General features: G+C 37.7%; 1 protein-coding gene across 6 annotated transcripts in view; it reads right to left on the bottom strand.

Annotated features, from left to right (window-relative positions):
• Positions 1-289: 289 nt before the first annotated feature.
• Positions 290-22,169, bottom strand: part of RIOK1 (RIO kinase 1) — a 29,314-nt gene continuing 7,434 nt past the window's right edge. For 5 of the 6 annotated variants that reach the window (XM_007422135.4, XM_025176396.2, XM_088130723.1 and 2 more), the window contains 14 exons: positions 20,964-21,033; positions 20,402-20,444; positions 17,479-17,571; positions 15,805-15,917; positions 15,630-15,710; positions 13,355-13,441; positions 9,744-9,881; positions 8,589-8,692; positions 8,182-8,288; positions 6,451-6,516; positions 5,737-5,856; positions 4,240-4,293; positions 3,227-3,385; positions 290-3,038 (listed from right to left, as the gene is read on the bottom strand). In XM_007422135.4, coding sequence (XP_007422197.1) covers positions 2,928-3,038; positions 3,227-3,385; positions 4,240-4,293; positions 5,737-5,856; positions 6,451-6,516; positions 8,182-8,288; positions 8,589-8,692; positions 9,744-9,881; positions 13,355-13,441; positions 15,630-15,710; positions 15,805-15,917; positions 17,479-17,571; positions 20,402-20,444; positions 20,964-21,033 — 1,346 coding nt within the window. In that variant the 3' untranslated portion in view covers positions 290-2,927. Of the gene's footprint in view, positions 3,039-3,226; positions 3,386-4,239; positions 4,294-4,920; positions 5,267-5,736; positions 5,857-6,450; positions 6,517-8,181; positions 8,289-8,588; positions 8,693-9,743; positions 9,882-13,354; positions 13,442-15,629; positions 15,711-15,804; positions 15,918-17,478; positions 17,572-20,401; positions 20,445-20,963; positions 21,034-22,169 lie in introns of those variants that run through there. The other variant, XM_088130725.1, reaches the window with a different exon arrangement.

Genomic DNA, 22,169 nt, shown 5'->3' with positions numbered 1-22,169 from the left:
TGGAAACGCTGCAATCTGAAGAAAATGTTCTGCGATTAAAGCAGACACTGTTAGTCCAGTCTCAACTCTTTGGGAGTTCACTCAACAGCAGCCTAATGAAAAGATGACAAAGGCTCCATCTGCTGTTTCTCTGAAGATCACCAGCTTACTGTGAAGAGCAGTGGATCAGGTTAAAAAATATATGTATGGCTAGTAAATAATGCAAGCACATTCGTTCTGGTATCCTTGCAACAAAGGGACTACCCGTCCCTCGGGAAGGATAAAAATCATCCTGACATTAATCTCTATTAATTCCTTTTATTTGTGTTCTTTAAACTGCAAAGTTCACTTTGTCTTAATCTAATCCTTTCTCATATACAAAACGGGAGATCCATGGAAAAAATAATGGATGCAAATAGGTACAAAGCAATAGGTATACATGGAATTGTGCAGGGGTGCACGAAGCATACCAGACTGAACAGTTTGAATGCAGTAGTTTTATTCTGAATACAGAACAAAATGTTTTATTTTGTGTACAGTCCTATTATGGTTTGTAAATCACAATTTATTGCTTAGCATTATGTATGAACCAGCCTGATTACATCTTGTCAAATCATGGTTAACTCTCCCCCCTGCCATGATTTAGTATAGTATCTGAAGCCAGCCTAAGAATAATTATAAACTGAAAGAGGGAAGGCAGAACAATAACAGAGGCAAGAAGCAATCTGCTGATAAGGGGGAGTGATCACCCTGCTGTATGATCCAATCTCATTCAGTTAAGAAATTTAGCAGAATTACTACCAGCAGAGGCTAACTATTAAGAGGAGACATTCTACTTTGGCAATTTAGTGGCATTAATACATGTGCGAATTATATATGATTGACGATCATCATAGACGTATATGCTCTATTTTGTGAAGGACTCGGCCAGTAAAATGAACCAAATATGAAAATTGATCAAAATATTGAATTGGAAAGATGTCCCTGGTGAAGATCTTATATTATATGCATGCTATATCTGGACTGCAAAAATCAGAGCATCATTAGATGGCAGGAAATTATGGTGTCCATATCTCTTTGCTGCCATCAAGTGGGCCTCTGGAATTTTGTAGTCTGGATACAGTATTCCTATATATTGTTCTGCAAATTAGATACTTATTCAAAAGCTACATCATGTACCCTTGAAACAGAAAAATGGATAAAGCATTAAGCTCAGAACAGTCATATAAAATATGCTGCAATAGTTCTGGAATAAATGGACAGTTTAAACCAAGAAACTCTAGATAGACTATATTTAATAAGCTTAACAGTCATCTATTATAAAACACCATAGCTCAATGTCTTGAAGTAATGTTCTTTGTCATAAGTTTCATACTACTGGTATTTGTTTGACACCACAATTATATTACCCTAACTTTCTAAAATAGGTGGGGAACCAGATACTGGTGAAGTAATTGTCAGCATTTCTTTGAATTGGCTATGCTGGGGTCCTGGGTATTGGTTCAACATCTAGAATGCCACAGTCCCCCTTTTTTACTCTCAAACCAAGTGATTCAAGCTTTTTAAAAATGGATAAAGTACTGTCAAATATACTGTTTATTCCTAGACAACTGGGCAGAGAGTGGTAGATTTTGTTAAAAATCCACATACAACATAGTGCAGAATGTCTGAGTTTTATTTTCAAAGAAAATGGCACCACTGGTAATGGATATATATCACTAACAGCTGTTAAAACACTGCTGCTCCTTAAACATCTGAGCCAAGAATTGTAGTTTGTAGTTTTTAATCAGGGCAAACTCAGTTTGGTAAAGTTCAGTTACCTCATTAACAGAAATATCTTCTGAAGAAGATGGTACTGCCAGGTCATTGACCCTGATTTCAGCTTAAAAAAAAATAGTTACAATAAATATGAATTATTTGTCTCTGGTGTCATCTTAGGTTGTAAGTATCCTTACAGTGCTTCACACCACAGTGAAGGAGATGGAGTTCAAATCAGGAACAGTTACAGAAGTATTCTCTTTATCACGTAAGGGTCACTCTACTCATAGACTTTCACAATGAAGAAAGATAGATCACATTTCCAAGAAAGAGAAGGAGAAATCTGTTAATTTGCTACCTAGGGAACAGGACCCTACTGAGTTCCCCTACCACACAGCCAAACCGGCAAGACCAACTGACAAATAGAATCAACGAGGTAACACATGGAGCACTATACCACAAGATAGAGCTGAGATTGACAAAAACCACCTTATTTATAAGTGTGGCTTTCCTCTGCACCCCTCCCCCTTCCAAATATAGTGTCAATGCTGCAGATGGGCAGGATGAGAAGGAACATTTTTGTCAGCAAACACCTCATTGAGTCTTTGTCTTATGAATGATCAGTGTAACAAAGAGAATCTTCAGCACTGCAACAGAATGGAGAGTTTTCATCACAAACAGACTACTTACAGTCTTCTAGGTGTTGCTGAACTCCAATTCCCATCAGCCTTCATCAGCATGGAAAGACAGATTTTAGGCGGTGCAGTTCAATGTCTGCAGGGCCATCCGTTGCACATCCCTGGCTTAAATGAATGAGACTACATCTACCCATCCCATACATTATTTACATATGTATGTCAATCTACCCAAATAGCAATTGATGATGAAACCAGAAAGGAATTAGTGTACAATTTGGTGCCATTATGAATCCTCAGACCTCCAAAGTACAAAATTGTATGTTGTATCAATTTCTCTGGATTTTTAAAAAAATCTTTATGAAACTGTTTTCATTTCTCCACAGGAATATATTCTTAGTGGGAGCTATTGACTCTGCAGGAGCACACAAGAGCAAGTCAATCTGGTAACAGTTTACCCCATCGTGGCGCTCTGTTGATATGCATCAAAATGGACTCTGCTCCAAAATAGTGACTCATTAAATCATGAAAAGCTTTAAAAATGATCACTAGAATTTATTTGCCCTTTTTCATTTTTGCAATCTTCTCTTTTCGCTTCTTTACATGCTTTGGAATCTTATGTTTTCTCTTCTCTCTTTGAGCCTCTTTGATCATTTTCTTCCTTTCCTGCAAAAGGGAAGTGAAGCCAAAGTAATTTATCAGACCGAAGTGAGAAACTAAATTGACCAACTTCTTCTGTTTTAGAGAACAAAATAACAGCAAGGCTATTTATATAACAATGAATATGGCACTTAGAACAGCCTCCCCTTCATGCAAAAACATTTTCTCCAACTGAAGAAAGCTGTCCCACTAACCTTTTTATCAACACCTGTTTCAGCAGGTTGGTCTTTAGGATGCCCTGAGTCTTCTTGTTCTTTACAACATGACTCTGAATTGTCAGAACTATCATCATCATCATCATCATCATCATCATCAGATTCTGCCTCATTCTTATTTTCAAGGAGAGCAGGCACCTACAACAAACCAGGAGATTCATTTTTCTTCAGCCTTGTCCTCAGTCAGAGATCCTCTGGATACATGAACTTCACAGCATCCCCTGATAGGTGAATATTACTGGAAGTTGAAGTCCAAGACATGCAAAGAACTCCTGATGGGGAAGGTTCTCTAAGTTGGCTTTTAAAAATTCAGGGGCTATCAAAAGACAATCTATAAGTTTGAATGAACCAATAACAGATCTAACAAAATTTTTCTATAAATTCAAATTGCCCCACACATGGGATTTTATTTGATCTCATAATCCTATTCTGTAATAAACATATATGGAGAATTTAGAAATTTATCATGCTTTCAAAGCCTTGATGAGGTAAAATTAGATTAGATTAGAAAAATATGGTGCAAAGGCAGTGCATTTTTATGAATCAAAATCCTAATTGTACAGAGGAGAAAGAAAATGTTATCAATATTATTGACATAAAGACCAGAGATATTTTGGCAGCAAAACAGCTTTAAACGGTTGAACAGTTTTTAACTGTAGAATCATGTAGCAACAGAACCATTTGTCAAGAAAGTTGGAGACCAGGAAGAAGATCCAATGCACAGCTGTCAATTAAAGTTTATGTTACAGTTGTAGGCAGGTAACTAGCAAGCTTATTCCAGTTCTGCCAAATCATGGTTAAAGAATTAAATATAGCTAGACATATGTCTAGACTGACAAACTCTGATTGCATCTGCACATCATTTTAAGCCATACTGTGGTTAGTCTTAGCATGATCCTGAATCCAGACTCCAGTCAGGAAAGGTTTAACCATAATCTGTCTATCGTCTGAATATTCCTGAAGAACATAATCCTGAAGTATCACCATCTTACCTTCTGAACACCAGATAAATCCTTCTTTAACCCTATCACTGTCTGGTAGAGAATCTGTGCAAAACAAAGAACAGCAAAATGATCTGAATGTGGATTTCTCAAACCTGTATACAGCATTTATGCTGGTCTATGACCATAACAAAGATTTGATTTGAATTGTGTACAGCATTACAGTATATTACACTCTAGTGAGACAGAAAGCACCAGTCACTGCACCCAAAAATTACTGGTTGCCATTACCATTCAACATGTTTCTGGGATTACAGGCTTCTGAGTTTCTGTCCAAAGACAAGTTCAGATTATCACTGTAATATTTTTATAGATCAAAGGATTCTTAATAGCATTCTTAAAAGAAAATGGAACAGAACAGAACAGAATAATTTGAAACTCTTAATAGCAAGCTTGCTATTTTCATTGTCAATACTAAATTGACTCCAGTGTGGTGCTCAGAGGAACTCCACCCATGTTGGAGAAAGAAGAAAAAAATATGATTTTTACAACTCTTCCTCATCCCACAGCCTTGTATGCCTCCTGAAAATTTGCTCTGCAACCCTGGGACCCTTTAGGGCAGCAAGAGAGACAACTCAAGGGAATACAGGGAGAAAGGGGATTTTTTAACAATAGTACTTTCTATAAATAATAATAATAATAAATCAAGTTTAATAATAATAATAAGCTGAAGAAACGGGACCACCTAATTAGCTGCTGCAAGAAGATCGCACAGACTGACTACAAACAACGGCATGACAAAGTAGCAACAATGGTGCACTGGAATATCTGCAAGAAATACCACTTGCCTGCAAGCAAGAACTAGTGGGACCACAAAACAGACAAAGTAATAGAAAATGAAGAAGCTAAAGTGCTCTGGGACTTTAGAATTCAAACAGACAAGCACCTGCCACACAACACCCCAGACTTAACAATTGTTGATAAGAAAGACAAAAAACTCTGAATAGTGGACACTGCAATACCTGGAGACAGCAGAATAGAAGAGAAAGAAATGTAGAAAATCACAAAATATAAATACCTGCAAATAGAAGAATGATTATGGCAAAAGAAACAAAGATAGTACCAATAGTAATAGGTGCCTTAGGTGCAATCCCAAAACATCTGGAGCACCACTTGAACACCATCAGCATTGACAAAATCACCATCAGTCAATTGCAAAAGGCAGCTTTACCTGGAACAGCTTATATCCTGCGATGATACCTTTAACACCATCAAACAACAACATCTGCCTATCCCGGGTCCTTGGGAAGGACTCAATAGGTGGATAAAAATGCCAAATCCAGTCTAAACATCTAGCTGACTGTGTGACCAACCATAATATATTAAACTTGTATGCTGCCCAACTCTCAACGACTCTGGGCATAGCCCTTATGTTCATGGAAAGGGCAGTCTGAATCCAACCCAGTATACAATATGATGTACTAATCAATTTCAGATACACAAATAAGGATATTTCTTTTGATGTCCAGTCAATCCAATATTGCTTACATTATCTTGCTGCACATTGAGGGCAGAATCTTCTTCCTTCAGCTTCATCATTATGTCTACATCTCTCTCATAGTTCTTAACTTCTGTCAGAGTCCTAGGGATATAGGCTTTCCTGAACACCTAACAAGGCAAATTAAGCACAATCTGATAAATTATAAATCACTTAAGTCCTATTCTCTCCAGTTATTATTAATCAGCTAAGACAGGAGATCATAAGTCTCTTACTCCATGTCTAATTGCACCATATGCTTGCAAGGATGAACAAAAAGTGTAAATCAGGACTTAGATTCATGTGTGAAAAAGTAAAAACACATTTACTTTTCCTGGAATCACTTTGATATAGAAAGAAACATCTTGTATAATCTACATTACACTCTTCTATTTAAGAATGTTAATTCTATTACAAACTAAAGATAGTTTCTTAGGGCTAAAAAAAGAGCACAAAAATGATGGAGTGGAAGCAGAGATTTGAACAAAATATATTCCATGATGGATTCTTTACTGCATTTCACTAATTGTTTAAATATAAAAATTATAATGGTAGAATAAATGAACTATGGCAATTATTTGAAGACTGTAAAAATAGAGATTCTGCTATAACATTTGATGAATCATTTGAAAATAAACATGCTCCTGAGTATTATCAAAATACAGAGGAATAGTTTAGGTTCTTTCAGAAGAGACATGATTTATTTATTTAGTGCACTGGCTTACCTCTTCATCCACATTATTTTGACTGGACCTTTCTTCCACTGTTCTTCCGGATGCAATTTCCATTACCTGTAAAATATTGAGAAATAAGTTCCTAATATCAGAAAACTCACTCAAAAGAGATAGTCAGGTTCTTTGACAGATGCCTTTACCAAAGTGATTCTTTTCTAAGCACAATTCTCACCAAGTTCCCTTTAGTAAGATTTATTGAGATGGATGGGTTACAAGAATTCCAGCAACTAAACTATGTTTAATTTAGAAGCAATATATCCCCATGCACATTAGGATGGAGATGCTCTGCTTCTCTAACAGTCTTCCATAGATCTGGCAAGGAAACCTTTTTTTTCCAATAATAATGAAGTTTGCAGCTGGTTGTTTATCAGTCTGGGAACTAATTTTTAGAGAACAGGCTAAGCAGCCATTCTTCCATCCAAGTGTTAGTGCCTTTTTCAGTGCTCTGATTGCCATGAGGCTTTCAATGGCTGCATAACTGAGCTGGAGAAACAGGACCTTTGAAGCACATTTGAAGGAATCTGCTGCTTCATTTATGGGGTTGTGCCATATGAGAACGCTCACGACACAGAAGTCAAAACTGGCAAATGGAAATGAACTGCTCATTCTGAAGCAAAAGCACCTGCACCCGCAGAAAGGACAGGTTGTGGGGGGAGCTGGCTTGCAATTACTGAAGAATCTAGTATTCTTAATAAGGTACATGACTGGGGTGCACTCTATTAATTTGAACTGACTTGCTGGCTGTGTCTTTTCTAAAGCAGACAGAAAGACATCAACCAGCCATGCTTATCACTTCCAGACTAGAATATTGTAGTACGTTAAAGGCAGTCTGTGAACTTCAACTAGCCCAAAATGTGAAGACCAGATCTTTTCTGGAATCTGCAGATAAGACACATAATTTAAATTCTATACCAGATTCATTGGATCTTGCCCATTGTGGCTTTTGCTTAATATATAATGCCAATTTTGACCTTAAAACTCTCACTGTAAGATGCTCAATACAATGCTTATGGGCACCAATGAACCACTGCGCAACCTCCTTGAAGTCCACCAGACTGCCAGATCCATTGTACTTTAAAAAAATTAATGTAATTTTAAACAAAATTAGGAAGGAAGTTGGCATGCTGCAGATCATCAGCCTCTAAAATCTTATTTATCTCCATGAATGCGCCTGGATTCCAAATAACCCCATAAGCTTTTGATAAAGTCAGCAGCTGCAGATGTTTCACCACTGTCCTGTACACAAGGGCTTCAATTGCAACTGAAAAAGGGTATTTTTAAAAGATCCATATCTTTCAGATCTCATAAACAAGATGGGAAGATCAGTTAGGTGTTTATAGCATGTTGTAGAAAGTCTCATAAGAGCCAGCTCTTCTTATCTGCAATAAACAAATACTTTTGTTTTCGTTCATAAATAGTGATTTAGAAGCAATATAAATACAGGTAGTCCTTGTTTAGCGACTGCTTCATTTAGTGACCATTCACAGTTACGATGGTGATGAAAAATAACTTTATGACCAATCCTCACATTTACGACCTGTGCGGGTCTGTAAAGCAAAGGAAAGTTGAAGTAAGATCATAAGTACAGTTGTGGCTTCACTTAGCGACCACGTTGCTTAACAGGTGAGTTGCCATTCCCAGTTGCAGTCACTAAACGAGGACAACCTTTATGGACCTTCAGTATGAATATTTTTCTGTAGAAGGTAAATCTTCAAACCCTACCTTTTCAAGGTAAGCATCCATATTCTTATTTGTAATAGATGGATCAGTGACAAACTCAAAGAGCTCTCTCACTGTCATCACTGCAACATTGTATTTATGAAAGAAATCTGTCAGAAAGGAAAAAGATGATGTTAAGGTTACTATTACCTATAGAAACCTTGATGGCCCCAAATTCAGCTTCTGAACCTTGTGCCAGAAGATTTAGAAGCTAATTTATGTGGGAGGAGCTTTGGATGGCACTAAGAAAACCTTTCCTGGATAGTCCATCTTTAAGCACCCCATCTCCAAACAGATCAGTTGAAATCATCAGGCTTATTTTTAAGATTGAAATGTCCAGTTATGTAGTTTAAATATGATCAGCTCTCTTTAGTAGCTAAATTACACAAAGAATATTATCTCCTCCTCACCATTGATATTGGCACAGTCTTTCCTCAGGAATTCTAAAGCATGTGGATGATCGTGTTCCACAGACTGGGACACATCTATAATATATACCTGTCCACTGTGATACCTGGAAAAAGGGAAACATTGATATAACAGTACAATACATTTATTTCCAAACATCTTATATCTATCATAGCATTTTCAGAAAACAGAGTATTTGGAGGATGTCTGGAAGAGTGAGGGCCACAGAATTTTAGTTGCTGTAATGAGTCTGCCATTCTAATCAAATAACACCAATCTGGCAAGTCAGTTTGAAAGAAGAGGTGGATAGACAGGAGGCATTTGCTTGGTCTCAACTCTTATATCCCTGTCACCCTGTTCTGCCATACTGTTCTGCATATAAAAGAAATGCTAGATGGTGGACAATGGAAAAACCTATCCCCAATACGTGATTTTGAAACCCAGGGCTAGTTAGAGTTGGATGGACTTCCAAAATTTTCCAAAAGTTAAAACCTTTAAACTGGGAACTTTGCAAAGTGAGATGGTATGCAATTCTGGCTAACTTGATTGTGGGTTTGGGCTGAATAGCTAAAGAATGGTTCTTCAGTTGTGCAACAGTTCAGTTGTGAATTGTTCTTCACCCCGCATGTGAAAACTAATGCTGCATAGTCCTGTTCTGGGCAGAGGAAAATATGACATCTCTCAGGGCAGAACGGACCCAGGGAATCCACAACACAGTAGCAGACTGGCTCAGCCCCAAAAAACCCGGACTCTGCCTCAGCCCCACATGTCTGAGCAAATTACACTGGGAATCCAGCAAGGGTCTCAGAGAGCAGCACTAACTGGCCCCCAAAACTACTATATCCCTTCCCTGCAATCCCACTAACCTTGGGATCCTGATATTTAAAGCATATGTGATGGAAATGGTCCTGACCATGAGGATGGTAGGTGGAACTCACAGTGTGTTCTCCATAGCAAGGTAGAACTGGATCTGGGGGAGGCAGCTATCTCTTCCCACAGGAACTGATGTGGAATATCCTCTCAGCTGTAGGAAAACCTGGACAATACCTACCTTACCTTGAGGGGAGAACCCCACCCCTGCAATTCTTAGTCATTATGCAAATAAGTCTCCAGTACCAATGTTAAAGTTCCAAAACAAAAACACAAATAAAACATACAGCATATTAAATTCACTGAGATCTGCATGAACAAGCTTGGCATCCTGGTACATTCTTCTCATATATTGTATGACTTGCAGATATAACTCCCGGGCTTTTGACTCGGATAACTGGGCATTTTTCAACAAAGGAGCAGGCCTTGGAGAAAAAGAAAAAAGCAACAAAGAATACAATGTTTATATATCTTTCCAACCACCCCTCTCCTTAAATACGGCAATTGCTCTCTTTCAGTAAGAGAACTGTATAAGGCCAAAACAAGCTCCCACATAAGCAGAGGTGTGAAGCACAAGGAAAAAACAAAACATTTGGGGGGGAAAGTGAAACACTCTCTCATTTTTCCCAATTTTCACATCCCTACATCTAATCCTGGTGCATCAGTTTACCAGCTTTCCTAATTGCACAAGGTATCTGCTTTCTGATCAAGCCTCACAAATATCACAATTAGATTGTGTCCTTGAGCCTATGTACAGTGAAGTCTCAATTTAACGGACACCCATTTAGTGGACTTCAGATGCAAAAGACAAAATGGACATCCAGATATTTCTCTTGTATCCAAAGTAATCCAGACATGCACTTTAAAAAACCCACTTACTTATATGCCATAATTTATTGTTGTTATTACACAAACAATGCACAACAAAATGAAGAAAGCAATTTGTTATTTAATGGACATTCAGAAAGAACTGATCACACACCCCTTCTCCAAAGGATCTGTTAAACTGAGATTTCAGCTAGTATTTTCATTTGAAAGTAAGCACCAGCACCATTTACTTGAATGTTGTGCAGCCCTAAAAAGCAAATTAGAGATGCTCAGTTGCTGAGGTCAATCTAGTTTCCAGGACAAAAGTGCACTTCAGCAACTGAGTATCCTTGATTTGCTTTCTTAGGCTTCAGGAGCTGAGTAGTTAAGCCCCCTCCGATGAGCCATCATGGTGAACTGACTGAATAGAGGAACATACTGAGGCTGAAAACGGCGCTTGAATGCAGGATTCAGGCTGCCAAAATCTCTCCAGAGCAAGGAAAGATTGCAAGATCACCCATATGTACTCCGTACAGCTGTTTTTTTGTGAGTAGACAGCAGGAACTGTGTTTTTTGCAGTCAGCTTGTGATTGGCTGGGAGTTGCGGGATTTCATTGTGCTTATAGCTGCTAATGTCACCTATATGGACTTTAAGTTCAACCAAGACTCATTCCTTAATCACTTTGGACTTAATTTTTTTCTTTGCCTGTTTTTTTTTTTTTTTTTAAGATTGAGAACCTTCAGACCAGTGAGTTTTATTGAAATCTTGGGTGAGTCTCCTTCAATCCTTTAGAAGCTTAACTACAAGTTCAAAGATTTGTAGTAAAAAAACCTTTTTTTTGGAATATACAACAGAGGGATGATCACTGTTGACTTTAGAAAGTGTTAAACAGATTAAGGGTTCAGATGGACTTGGTTTTAGACTTTAAAGTTAATTGAAAGGATCCTTTCTGGTGGGAAATCCTCTTGTTTATACTTAGAAACTGATAAGATGACTTTAAAGGCTGGACACTAGAGGGCACCAGATGGCTACCTTAAAAGAAATGTTTGATGAGGTCTTTGAGCTATTTAATTCTATAGTAGAATCAGAAGATGCTATTGAAGAGGAACAAGCCCCATTGAATAAAACTGAAATTGAATTACAGGTGGATTTAAAAATTATAGCCTACAAGAAAGAGATGGAAATAATGAACTTACAAATGAAACTGGATGATGATTTAAAAATTTAAAGAGATACACAAATAATAAATCAGAAGAGCAAAGTGGATTATTTTCTTATATTGGATTTGCTAGAATTGCCACACTGGAATTACAAAAGAGACCTGACAAAGATGACAAGAACTTTGAGAGAAGAGACAAAGAGAGCACGAGGAAGCAGATTTTAGAACTTTCTTCGAGGAATTTAAAGATTGTTGGGAGAAAGAAGAAAGAATACAAAATCAGTTTATTTGATCAAGGTTTAAATAATTTGGTTGCTATTGCTGGTGATGTTTAATGGTCTTTTGATTGGGACTGGATGATTATTATTTTTGGTAATGTTTATTTGTTTTTTGACTGGGAATGGACTTTTGACTATTTGAAGAGGGAAAATAGGGGAGATCTGCTTAAATAGATATGGAGATATAAATATAAAAGGAAGGCTTCAAATTGGGTGTAACAGATATAGTTTGTAATACTTACATTGTTATTTCTCATAACCCTTACTAGACTTTTCCTGATAAACACAGAGAGGATGGTTTAGAGAGGGGTTTACAGAGAATGGGGTGAGGTATGGAATGAAGAAGTGTTTGGCTGTAGTTTAAGAGACAGTGATAAATTGTTAATGTTGATTATACTTGCTGAGGATGAAGGGGAAGATTGCTTTTTCTATCTTTTTCTTTTCCTTTTTTTTCTGCACTTCAAAACATTTTTTAGAAATCGTAATGTATCTTTGTATTATGTAGCCGTATTTGTTTTATTTGTATAATACAACCTTTAATAAAATTATTGGAAAAAAATGGAACTGACTAAGTAACCTGTTCTGGATAGGGCTGCAGAGAACAATACTTAATTTCTCTCCCCTTGCAGAGAACAATACTTAATTTGGGTGCCTGTTATATGATGAATACTCAAGTCTAATGAAGTACATGCAGTCCATCTGAATCCACAGGTACATAGAAATGAAAAGCATGCCAGGGTGGACTAAAACAATCATGTGCCAAAAACCAGGAAAAGATCAATATATAACTGATGGATAAAAGTACCAAGAGTCAGGACATCAACTTCCATGATCAGGAACAGCTAGGTCCTTCCCCAAATTGTTTTCTAAAATTATAACAGTATCCCATGACAAGATTGATGAGAACCAGCAGGTTTATGAAACCAATATTTTTAGGTTATCAAGTAAACAGAGCTGTTTGTGTCAGCTATGTTTGTGTGTGAAGTATGTAAGTGTGTGCATGTCAAGTATAGGAGTGTCTCTATATTATTTTATTTGCTGCTTTTTACTTACTTCTTTCACTTTTTTTTCCATACTGGAAAATCTTTCTGGAATCAAGGAACTACAAGATAACTTTTGGTAACTGTCAGATTACTAAGTTATATAACCTCTCTGCTTACATTGGGAAAATTGTACGGTATTGATCAGCAATGGGTACCTCTAAGTAGTTGTGCTAGAAATGAGAAATGTACTAAAGGGATAACTCTATTGAAGCTTTGAATCTATAAACCTATGCCAGTCCTTCTCAAGCTCAGCAACTTTAAGATGTGTGGACTTCAATTTCCAGAATTCCCCCGGCCAGCATGCTGGGAGTTGAAATCTGCACATCTTAAAGCTGCTGAGGTGAGAAGCACTGACCTATGCAATGGAAGACACTAATAAATAAATACTTGAATTCCCATACAGCCATTTCCCATGCTATACTTCTTAAATACCTTCTAAAGAAGTATGTAGGAATGTGCCTACTAAGTGTGTGAATCTGTAAATCATAATTTTAAAGCTTACTATCCTGGGTGAATCTGGCCACTATGATTTGCCTAACAAATCATAATTAAAATAAATAATGGCTTAACGTAAAATCTGAACCCAGCCATAGCATCTGAATATACTTACATATCATTTTTGCCGATAAAGCCCATCACAAGGACATGACTTCTTAGCATAATGGGTTCTGGACACGGAATTTGTGCTGTATATAACCTACCAAGCAAGAAACCGAAAAGACAGAACTGCTGTTATTTGGTACATTTGATACCATCTATTCAAAAAAAGGACCTATGTGCAGAAAAGAGCTTGAGAAACTCAGAAGACAATTTAGCCCAACAATACTGATCTGACCATCATAATTAGTCAGAAAATACATAAAGCAAGAAAATACATAAAGAAAGCCTCACAAGCACTCCTAGCCTTGCTGGGCACCTTTCATTTTCATTCTCATGCCTAGAGGCCAAATATAAAGTTTTGCCTGTAAACTGTTAATTGAGCAAATAATTACTTTCTCCCCAAAATCTTTGGCAGAGGTGCTTCCTTCCTTTTCAGTGTAAAAGATTTTTAAAATTTGAGATGGGAATACATGCTTCAATTTAAAAACAAAAACAATCCTTTCATTTCATGGGTTAACATGAACTGGTTGAGCAGAAACATTTTGTGGAAGAAATTGGCCACCTTAAACATGGAACCCAGACTCTTATTCCTAGTTAAGACCCTCTACTGAAACACCCACTTGAAAGTGCATACAGGTGTAAATAGTTCTCTAACTCAGAGTATACCTACCCAAAAAGGTGTTAGACAGGGTTGCATTCTAGCCCCAGTGCTTTTTAATCTCTATGTTAATGATATTCCAGGATTCCTGTATGCTTCAGACACTCATATGCCAAAGATCTGTGATAAATTTATTAATATTCTTTTATATGCTGAAATATGGTTCTAATGGCGCATTCTCAAATAGGCCTGAGAAGACTATTTGGAAAACTAAATACCTACTCCATTCTCAATTCTCTAAACATCAATAAAACCAAACCTAAACTGATGGTATTTAGCAAAAAAAAGTGTGAAATAGAACTGGCAGTTGAATGAGGAGCCAACTGAACAAGTGAATTCTTTCTCCTATTCAGGAGTGGCCTTTACCAACCTAGGGTCATGGGCAAATCATTTTAAAAGAAGCTGAGGTGAGGGATGAGGCAAGTATCAAAAGATTATATAAATTATTTAGTTATAATTACCCAGGTACCTTGAGCCCCATATTGAAAGTATTTAGGGCAAAAATAGTCCCAATGCTGACCTATGGGGCCTTACAAAAGCTGCATCACTTGAAGAAGTTCAGACCCATTTTTTTAAGAAGCCCCCATGGTCAGAGCAGAAGCAGGTATCATCCATACATAGCCACTCAACAATCAAAGTTTTTACCTAATGGCAGAGGCTCCATTCAATGGACCCTGATAGGCTACCCAAAATATGTTTTGCTGAATAAATATGGCTCAGCCCACTTCCTGGGTAAGCCCAGGAATATCAAAGTTATTTTACAGCATGGGTTTTCCACCCAATATTTACTCTCAACTGCCTCCCAGGCAAAGGAAATTTTTAAACAGAGTCCTAGGTATCAGTGCCCAAATAGACATGGAGTTATTGGCAAAAATACATAGATCTTTAAATTGGTTGGCTAAGAACAAAACCACTTTCCCAACCTAAAAAAACCTGTCAATAAGTTTGGCAGAATTCCTGAGAAGGGCTTATTGTGGAACAAGATTTGAGTTGTTGGGTTCCATGGCCAAATATGGGCACTTCCATCACTTGCCATGTCATGAGAGGACATGTATATGCAGTGCCCCAGCCATCAAAGATATTGCTCATGTTTTGTTTGTCAACTGTATGTCCCTTTTAGACTTAGATTTTAAAAAAGGGAGGGAATATTCTTCTCCCCTTCCTCTACTCTCTGAGCCTGTTGGTTGTTAAAGGTCAAAAGCTTTTCTCACTCAGGGAAAGAGAGATGATTGAAAAATATATTTGACTGAAGTGGTTTGTCAGATATCACTTCTTGAAGAAGAACATATGAATGTGATAACCTAGTATGTATACTTTCCCATGTTTCATCACTGTATTATTGATTTCTGAACATGGATCATTTGTGCATGTTAGAAAAGAAAAATAAAAACATGGTTTTCTTTTTAGACATTCTGTAAAAATGGAAACACAGATATTCAAATTGTTTTACTTTTTAAGGCACTCCAATATTAGTCTGAATGAGTGGTTGAAAGATTGCATCTCCTGAACATTTTGCTTCTTTAAAAGTTGTAATTCTATTATTTCAACTTCCAGAAGATTAAGATCATCTCCTAATCCTGTATAAAAATGAAAGTCAAGATGAAAATGGAAGAAGGTAAATTCTCACCTGGTTAAATTCCTCATTTCTTTTTCTGCCCATGTCCTGACCATCTTCCTTGGGTTTCCTTTACAGTATCCATGGCGAAACCTTGGAATGGCAAGAGGGAAATGGAATATTTTTGTAAAAAAAAGAAAAAAGAAAAGTGAAAAGTGAAATCCGGAAGTATGCAACACAGACTCACCTGAATTCCCCACTCACATATTTATCCCGATCTTTAAACATCAAAATAGAAGTTTTATAAATCTTTATTGCTCTGTTCTCGCCTTTTGCAGTGCTGGCATGATACACATTAGCCTGGCAAAATACAAAAGTATAATAAGAACATATCAATATATAGATATCAATATTTTATATGAGAAGTCAACCAATAGTTTTAAAATTAATTTGTTTTAACTAATTGATATATTGTATAGACTTGAAATACGGAGTTTATCTGGATCATTGTCTATGTTCACATGTTCGAGTTGGTTTAATGAACCTAGCCATTGTGGCACATAATTTATTATTAGGGTTAGGGTTAATTTTAAGATCTACTGTATATCATAATAGTTCAAGTCAAAGTTACTTTGAAAAATCTTGACTTCCCCTGGGTTGCAAAAACAAAAGGACTGTTAAGGGCCAAACACATGACCCATGAATCACTAGCTGTTCAGGCTAAATCTAAAGATCACAGTGGTACAAACCACATTCTGTTAATACTTTAAATCCCTAAACTCCTTCCCGAACAGATGAACCATGAACAGAAGTAAATGGAAAAAAGAGGACGAGACTTGCATAGTTTTGCATATAGATGTGCAACTTCTTGTAAAATTAATGCATAGGATTAATGACATGAAACAAATACTTCTTTATCATGAATGGTCTGTGTGGAGGGAAAAATGGTTCCCTGTATTTGTAAGCCTATTTCCACATGTGCAAAAAGTTGTTTGGATTTTGTCCTGGGTTTGGTGCAGAATGCTTGAATGAAAAGAAGCACTCATCTCAATGACAGTTGCAAATTGTAATTCTGCAAATTATGCTGCTGCATCCCACATCAGATAGTCTTCAAAGCGTTATTTCAATACCTGATTATTTATCAAAGGGATAGCCTGCCTGGGTAACCCTCAAGTCAGATCTGACATCAAAGGCAATATTTTTGTTTTAAAAAACCTAGAATACAGAATCAGATTATATTAAGTTCTGGGTTATGAGGACTGAAACAAGGACTCAGCTTGTGAAAGTACAGCTAAGTGTTAAGAGAAAGAATCACAGCAAAACTTGCTTGCAGCCTGCTCCTCCACAGCCCCCAAAAAGTTTAGAGGGTATTTAATTAACCACAGGAAAAATATGGAGGTAGAAGCTTCACTCTCCTCATATGAGCCTTGTGACGTAGACTAGACAGAAAACATGGCCAGCTGAGCTAATTCTACCTTATTGTAAGGTTACATTAACAAAATCTTGTAAGTCTGAAAGTACATCTCTCCCCCCACCCCTTTTACAGCGCAAGAAACTAGGGAGGGTCTCTTCTGAGCCTTTTGCCCCCACCCACATTTCTGCTGTGGGCTAAGCTGCCTTTTATCTGACCGTTCCCTTGGCTGCGTCTCTTCACCCTACCTCCCAAGGTCATTCCCACATGCCACTACACCGCACAACTGAAACTGAGATACTCAGTGCATTCAAGTCCAAGCCTTGCTGCATCTTAACCTTTCAAAGCTAAATCTTTGGTATCTATAAATCCATCCCAGTCCCTATGCAGAAGAATACTTTTTGTTCCAAAATGACTTTTCAGAAATTTATAGGATGCTTGTAATACAAATCACACACTTTTTAAAATGCATTGTAAGTTTACTTTTAGCAAACAATGAGTTCAACCAACCTCTTTTCCACTGCTGACACAACCATTGATCTCTGATATCACACCTCTACTAAGCATCTTGAATAGAATCATTCGTGTTCTTGGGTCCAGGACCTTAGAAAAACAAAACGTACACATCAGCAAATTCATTACTTACAAAGATGTGGGTAAGTCATTTTCAAGCTTAAAACCCAAGAAAGGCCTATTTACTCAGCCTATTTACTCAGAACCAGGATTCCCTCCTACAAAGTTTGTACCGATTCTTTTTCCAACCTTGGTTTGTTTTTTTGCAAATCTTTAGTCTGCAATTGCTTTAAAGTTTAAATAGCATTTCACTAACATATATGAGCAAAACCTTATACACTTGACTATATCACAAGCCATTAGAGAATGGGGCCCATATTGTTGGATTCATGAAGTGTGCTGAGAAATATCAACTTTGTGAATGAGTATGTGTTTTTATCCATACTGGTCTATATAAGAGATTACAGAGAAATACAGGTAGTCCTCGCTTAACAAGGCAATTATTTGAACTTCTGATGGTGCTGAACATATGAACGTGTTGTCCTTAAGGGCTGAACATTATTTCAACTGAAGGAACTTTTTTAGAGAAACCAATTAATCATGATTTACATTATGACAGTCTACAATTCTATGACCTTTAATAGAGCATCTGATGTCTTCTCTGGTTTTTTCTCCAAAGGCAGAGATATGATCGTGAAGTTGGAGGGTAAAACTTGACATCAAACTCCCGCTCTGGTCCCCTACCAGCTTCTGAGGGTATTCTACCCAAATAATAATAATAATAATAATAATAATAATAAGTAGAAGAAGAAGAAGAAGAAGAAGAAGAAGAAGAAGAAGAAGAAGAAGAAGAAGAAGAAGAAGAAGAAGAAGAAGAAGAAGAAGAAGAAGAAGAAGAAGAAGAAGAAGAAGAGGAGGAGGAGGAGGAGGAGGAGGAGGAGGAGGAGGAGGAGGAGGAGGAGGAGGAGGAGGAGGAGGAGGAGGAGGAGGAGGAGTAGTAGTATGGTTCAAGAGCATCTAAGGATGCAAAGTGGAGGAGAACACCTCTTCACCTTTATTTTGCCCTCCTAGCATCAAACCAGCAGTGAGCTAAAAATTTCTAAGCACCCTCAGATAGGATTTTGGAATCACCTGATAAAATGGAGAAAACACATCTAGATAAAGCGTAACTGTATAATGGAAAAGGAGGGATTCCACCATTCCAATGATATGCATTGCCATTAAAGAACATACAGTGGGGCAAAAAAGTATTTAGTCAGCCACCAATTGTGCAAGTTCTCCCACTTAAAAAGATGAGAGAGGCCTGTAATTTTCATCATAGGTATACCTCAACTATGAGAGACAAAATGGGGGAAAAAATCCAGAAAATCACATTGTCTGATTTTTAAAGAATTTATTTGCAAATCATGGTGGAAAATAAGTATTTGGTCAATATCAAAAGTTCATCTCAATACTTTGTTATATATCCTTTGTTGGCAATGACAGAGGTCAAACGTTTTCTGTAAGTCTTCACAAGGTTTTCACACACTGTTGCTGGTATTTTGGCCCATTCCTCCATGCAGATCTCCTCTAGAGCAGTGATGTTTTGGGGCTGTCGCTGGGCAACACGGACTTTCAACTCCCTCCAAAGGTTTTCCATGGGGTTGAGATCTGGAGACTGGCTAGGCCACTCCAGGACCTTGAAATGCTTCTTACGAAGCCACTCCTTTGTTGCCCGGACGGTGCGTTTGGGATCATTGTCATGCTGAAAGACCAAGCCACATTTCATCTTCAATGCTGATGGAAGGAGGTGTTCACTCAAAATCTCACGATACATGGTCCCATTCATTCTTTCCTTTACACGGATCAGTCGTCCTGGTCCCTTTGCAGAAAAACAGCCCCAAAGCATGATGTTTCCACCCCCATGCTTCACAGTAGGTATGGTGTTCTTTGGATGCAACTCAGCATTCTCTATCCTCCAAACACGATGAGTTGAGTTTAGACCAAAACGTTCTACTTTGGTTTCATCTGACCATATGACATTCTCCCAATCCTCTTCTGGATCATCCAAATGCTCTCTAGCAAACTTCAGACAGGCCCGGACATGTACTGGCTTAAGCAGGGGGACACGTCTGGCACTGCAGGATTTGAGTCCCTGGCGGCGTAGTGTGTTACTGATGGTAGCCTTTGTTACTTTGGTCCCAGCTCTCTGCAGGTCATTCACTAGGTCTCCCCGTGTGGTTCTGGGATTTTTGCTCACCATTCTTGTGATCATTTTGACCCCACCGGGTGAGATCTTGCATGGAGCCCCAGATCGAGGGAGATTATCAGTGGTCTTGTATGTCTTCCATTTTCTAATTATTGCTCCCACAGTTGATTTCTTCACACCAAGCTGCTTGCCTATTACAGAACTGTAGACCTACACAGTCTTCCCAGCCTGGTGCAGGTCTACAATTTTGTTTCTGGTGTCCTTCAACTGCTCTCTGGTCTTGGCCATAGTGGAGTTTGCAGTGTGACTGAGGTTGTGGACAGGTGTCTTTTATACTGATAACAAGGTCAAACAGGTGCCATTACTACAGGTAACAAGTGGAGGACAGAGGAGCCTCTTAAAGAAGTAGTTACAGGTCTGTGAGAGCCAGACATCTTCCTTGTAGGTGACCAAATACTTATTTTCCACCATGATTTGCAGATAAATTCTTTAAAAATCAGACAATGTGATTTTCTGGATTTTTTCCCATTTTGTCTCTCATAGTTGAGGTATACCTATGATGAAAATTACAGGCCTCTCTCATCTTTTTAAGTGGGAGAACTTGCACAATTGGTGGCTGACTAAATACTTTTTTGCCCCACTGTAGCTAGCTGAACAGTTTTCTTTTTGAAGGACAAAGACTTTGAATTCTGACAATAACAAATTTTACAATCGATAATTCACATCACTTACTTGTTCTACTGTTGCCCTGTCTGATTTATCTTTCACCCGGTACCTAGTAGAAACAAAACTTTGCATGATCCATTGTGCCAGAACAAAATATAAACACTGAAGCAATATGACAGCAATATAAAAATATTCTGGTCAGAAAAACAGGACTTAAAAACTAAATGTTCTCCCATCATTAAAACCATGGATCTTTGTAGTGCAACTCACACAGACTTCAAAACAGCAATCTTAGGGTAGTTTTCACAATTATAAAACAGTATCACCATTAGATAGAAACATGCCAAAACAAAATTGGAAATAACTTAATTTACCAAGCCAATCTTAGCCTCACTTTAAGGAATGCATGCCTAGTCCTAGATGATCAGCTCCAGGCAAAAGACTCTAAGGAGCCATCCACAAGATTGCAGTGTTAATTTTACAGGCCTCTTAGAATGTAATGTATAACGTACAGTATTTCAAAACATATCAATATATTAATTTTAAGAGTGTACTACAAACCCATGCCAATCAAGTAACAGCTAAACATTCTTTACAACATTTATTTCTGCACATCCACATTACTTACATATCTGCTTCTCTTTGCCTAGACTTCTCTGTAACTTTATTTATAACAGAATCAGCAAAATGCAGCTTGTCTGGAAAACACACACACACAGCTTCAATACTGCTGTTAGAAAACAATGTGCATAATTTCATTGTGAACGTACCTCTAGAAAACATGCAACACATTTTGCAACATTTAAAGTTAGCACTGTTTTCAATTCTTATATATGTCTGTCTGTCTGCTGTTTTTTCCCCCTACCTTTCTAAAGCCACCCAATTTCTCTGTGTCTCTGGGAAATGTACACAATTAAAACCCAAAAAATACAAAAGAACATCTGACCAAAAAAAAAGACAGAGAAAGAGACAGAGAATTGTGAAAGGTTGAGTTGCCCCACTGAACTTGAGATGACGCATTGATATCAAGGGTTTTTTTGTGGGCCAAAATCAAGCTTAATGTCATGTAGACACCAAAAAGCTTGATGGATAATTAAAACATCTGCTTTCTAGCTGTAAAAGGGTGGAAACATTAAGTAATGAAAGAGAAGTTTGTTGAGTATTCCTGGAGTTGTTTTTGTATGGTGTGGTGATACTGGGTCTACCAAGGAGGAGGAATCAGCAAGAGCAAGCAGGACCTGAAAGAAGGATCTGCTGAGCAAACTGGCTGGTGGAATAGCTTTGGAGAACAGACAAGGTGGCAGTGAGGACAGCTTGACGATGGTGGTGGAATCCAGGAAGCCCAGAAAATAGTTATTTTTCTGTCTTCCTGTTCTCCTCCCTAGGATAGAAGCAAGCCCAGAAGTGAAAGCACAGAAAGGAGCTGCATGAGTGAGGGAGGAAGGGAACACAACCAAGAAGACACTGTAAAAAGTGCCATTTGATATTTACTGTTTAGAACTGTGTATATAGTTTGTCATACTAAGGCCACTGTACTGTATATATTAAGTATCACTATAAATAGAAAATAATTATACGTGCATGCCTGGAAAGTTCCTGTCCCATTTTCCCACCCTCCAACAAAGATGCTGTTCCAAAGAGTTCAAAAGCAGTCCTAAATCCATTTACATTACTGTAGCTTCCAGCTACTGTACTAGTCACAAGTGGGCAATAATATGGAAATTAAGGCAGGAGCTTAGAGAATCCATCTAATGCTGTCCATATAAAATGCATATGGAAAAGAGAAGGCAGTTATATTATTTTCATGCAGGCATATGCAATTTCTTGGGCTCTG

This window comes from Python bivittatus, unplaced genomic scaffold (genome assembly GCF_059951505.1).
Source record: "Python bivittatus isolate LINGU-HERP-01145 unplaced genomic scaffold, Pbiv_v1 ctg000840_np1212, whole genome shotgun sequence".
Classification (NCBI taxonomy): domain Eukaryota; kingdom Metazoa; phylum Chordata; class Lepidosauria; order Squamata; family Pythonidae; genus Python; species Python bivittatus.
This window is presented reverse-complemented; position numbering and strand designations above follow the sequence as displayed.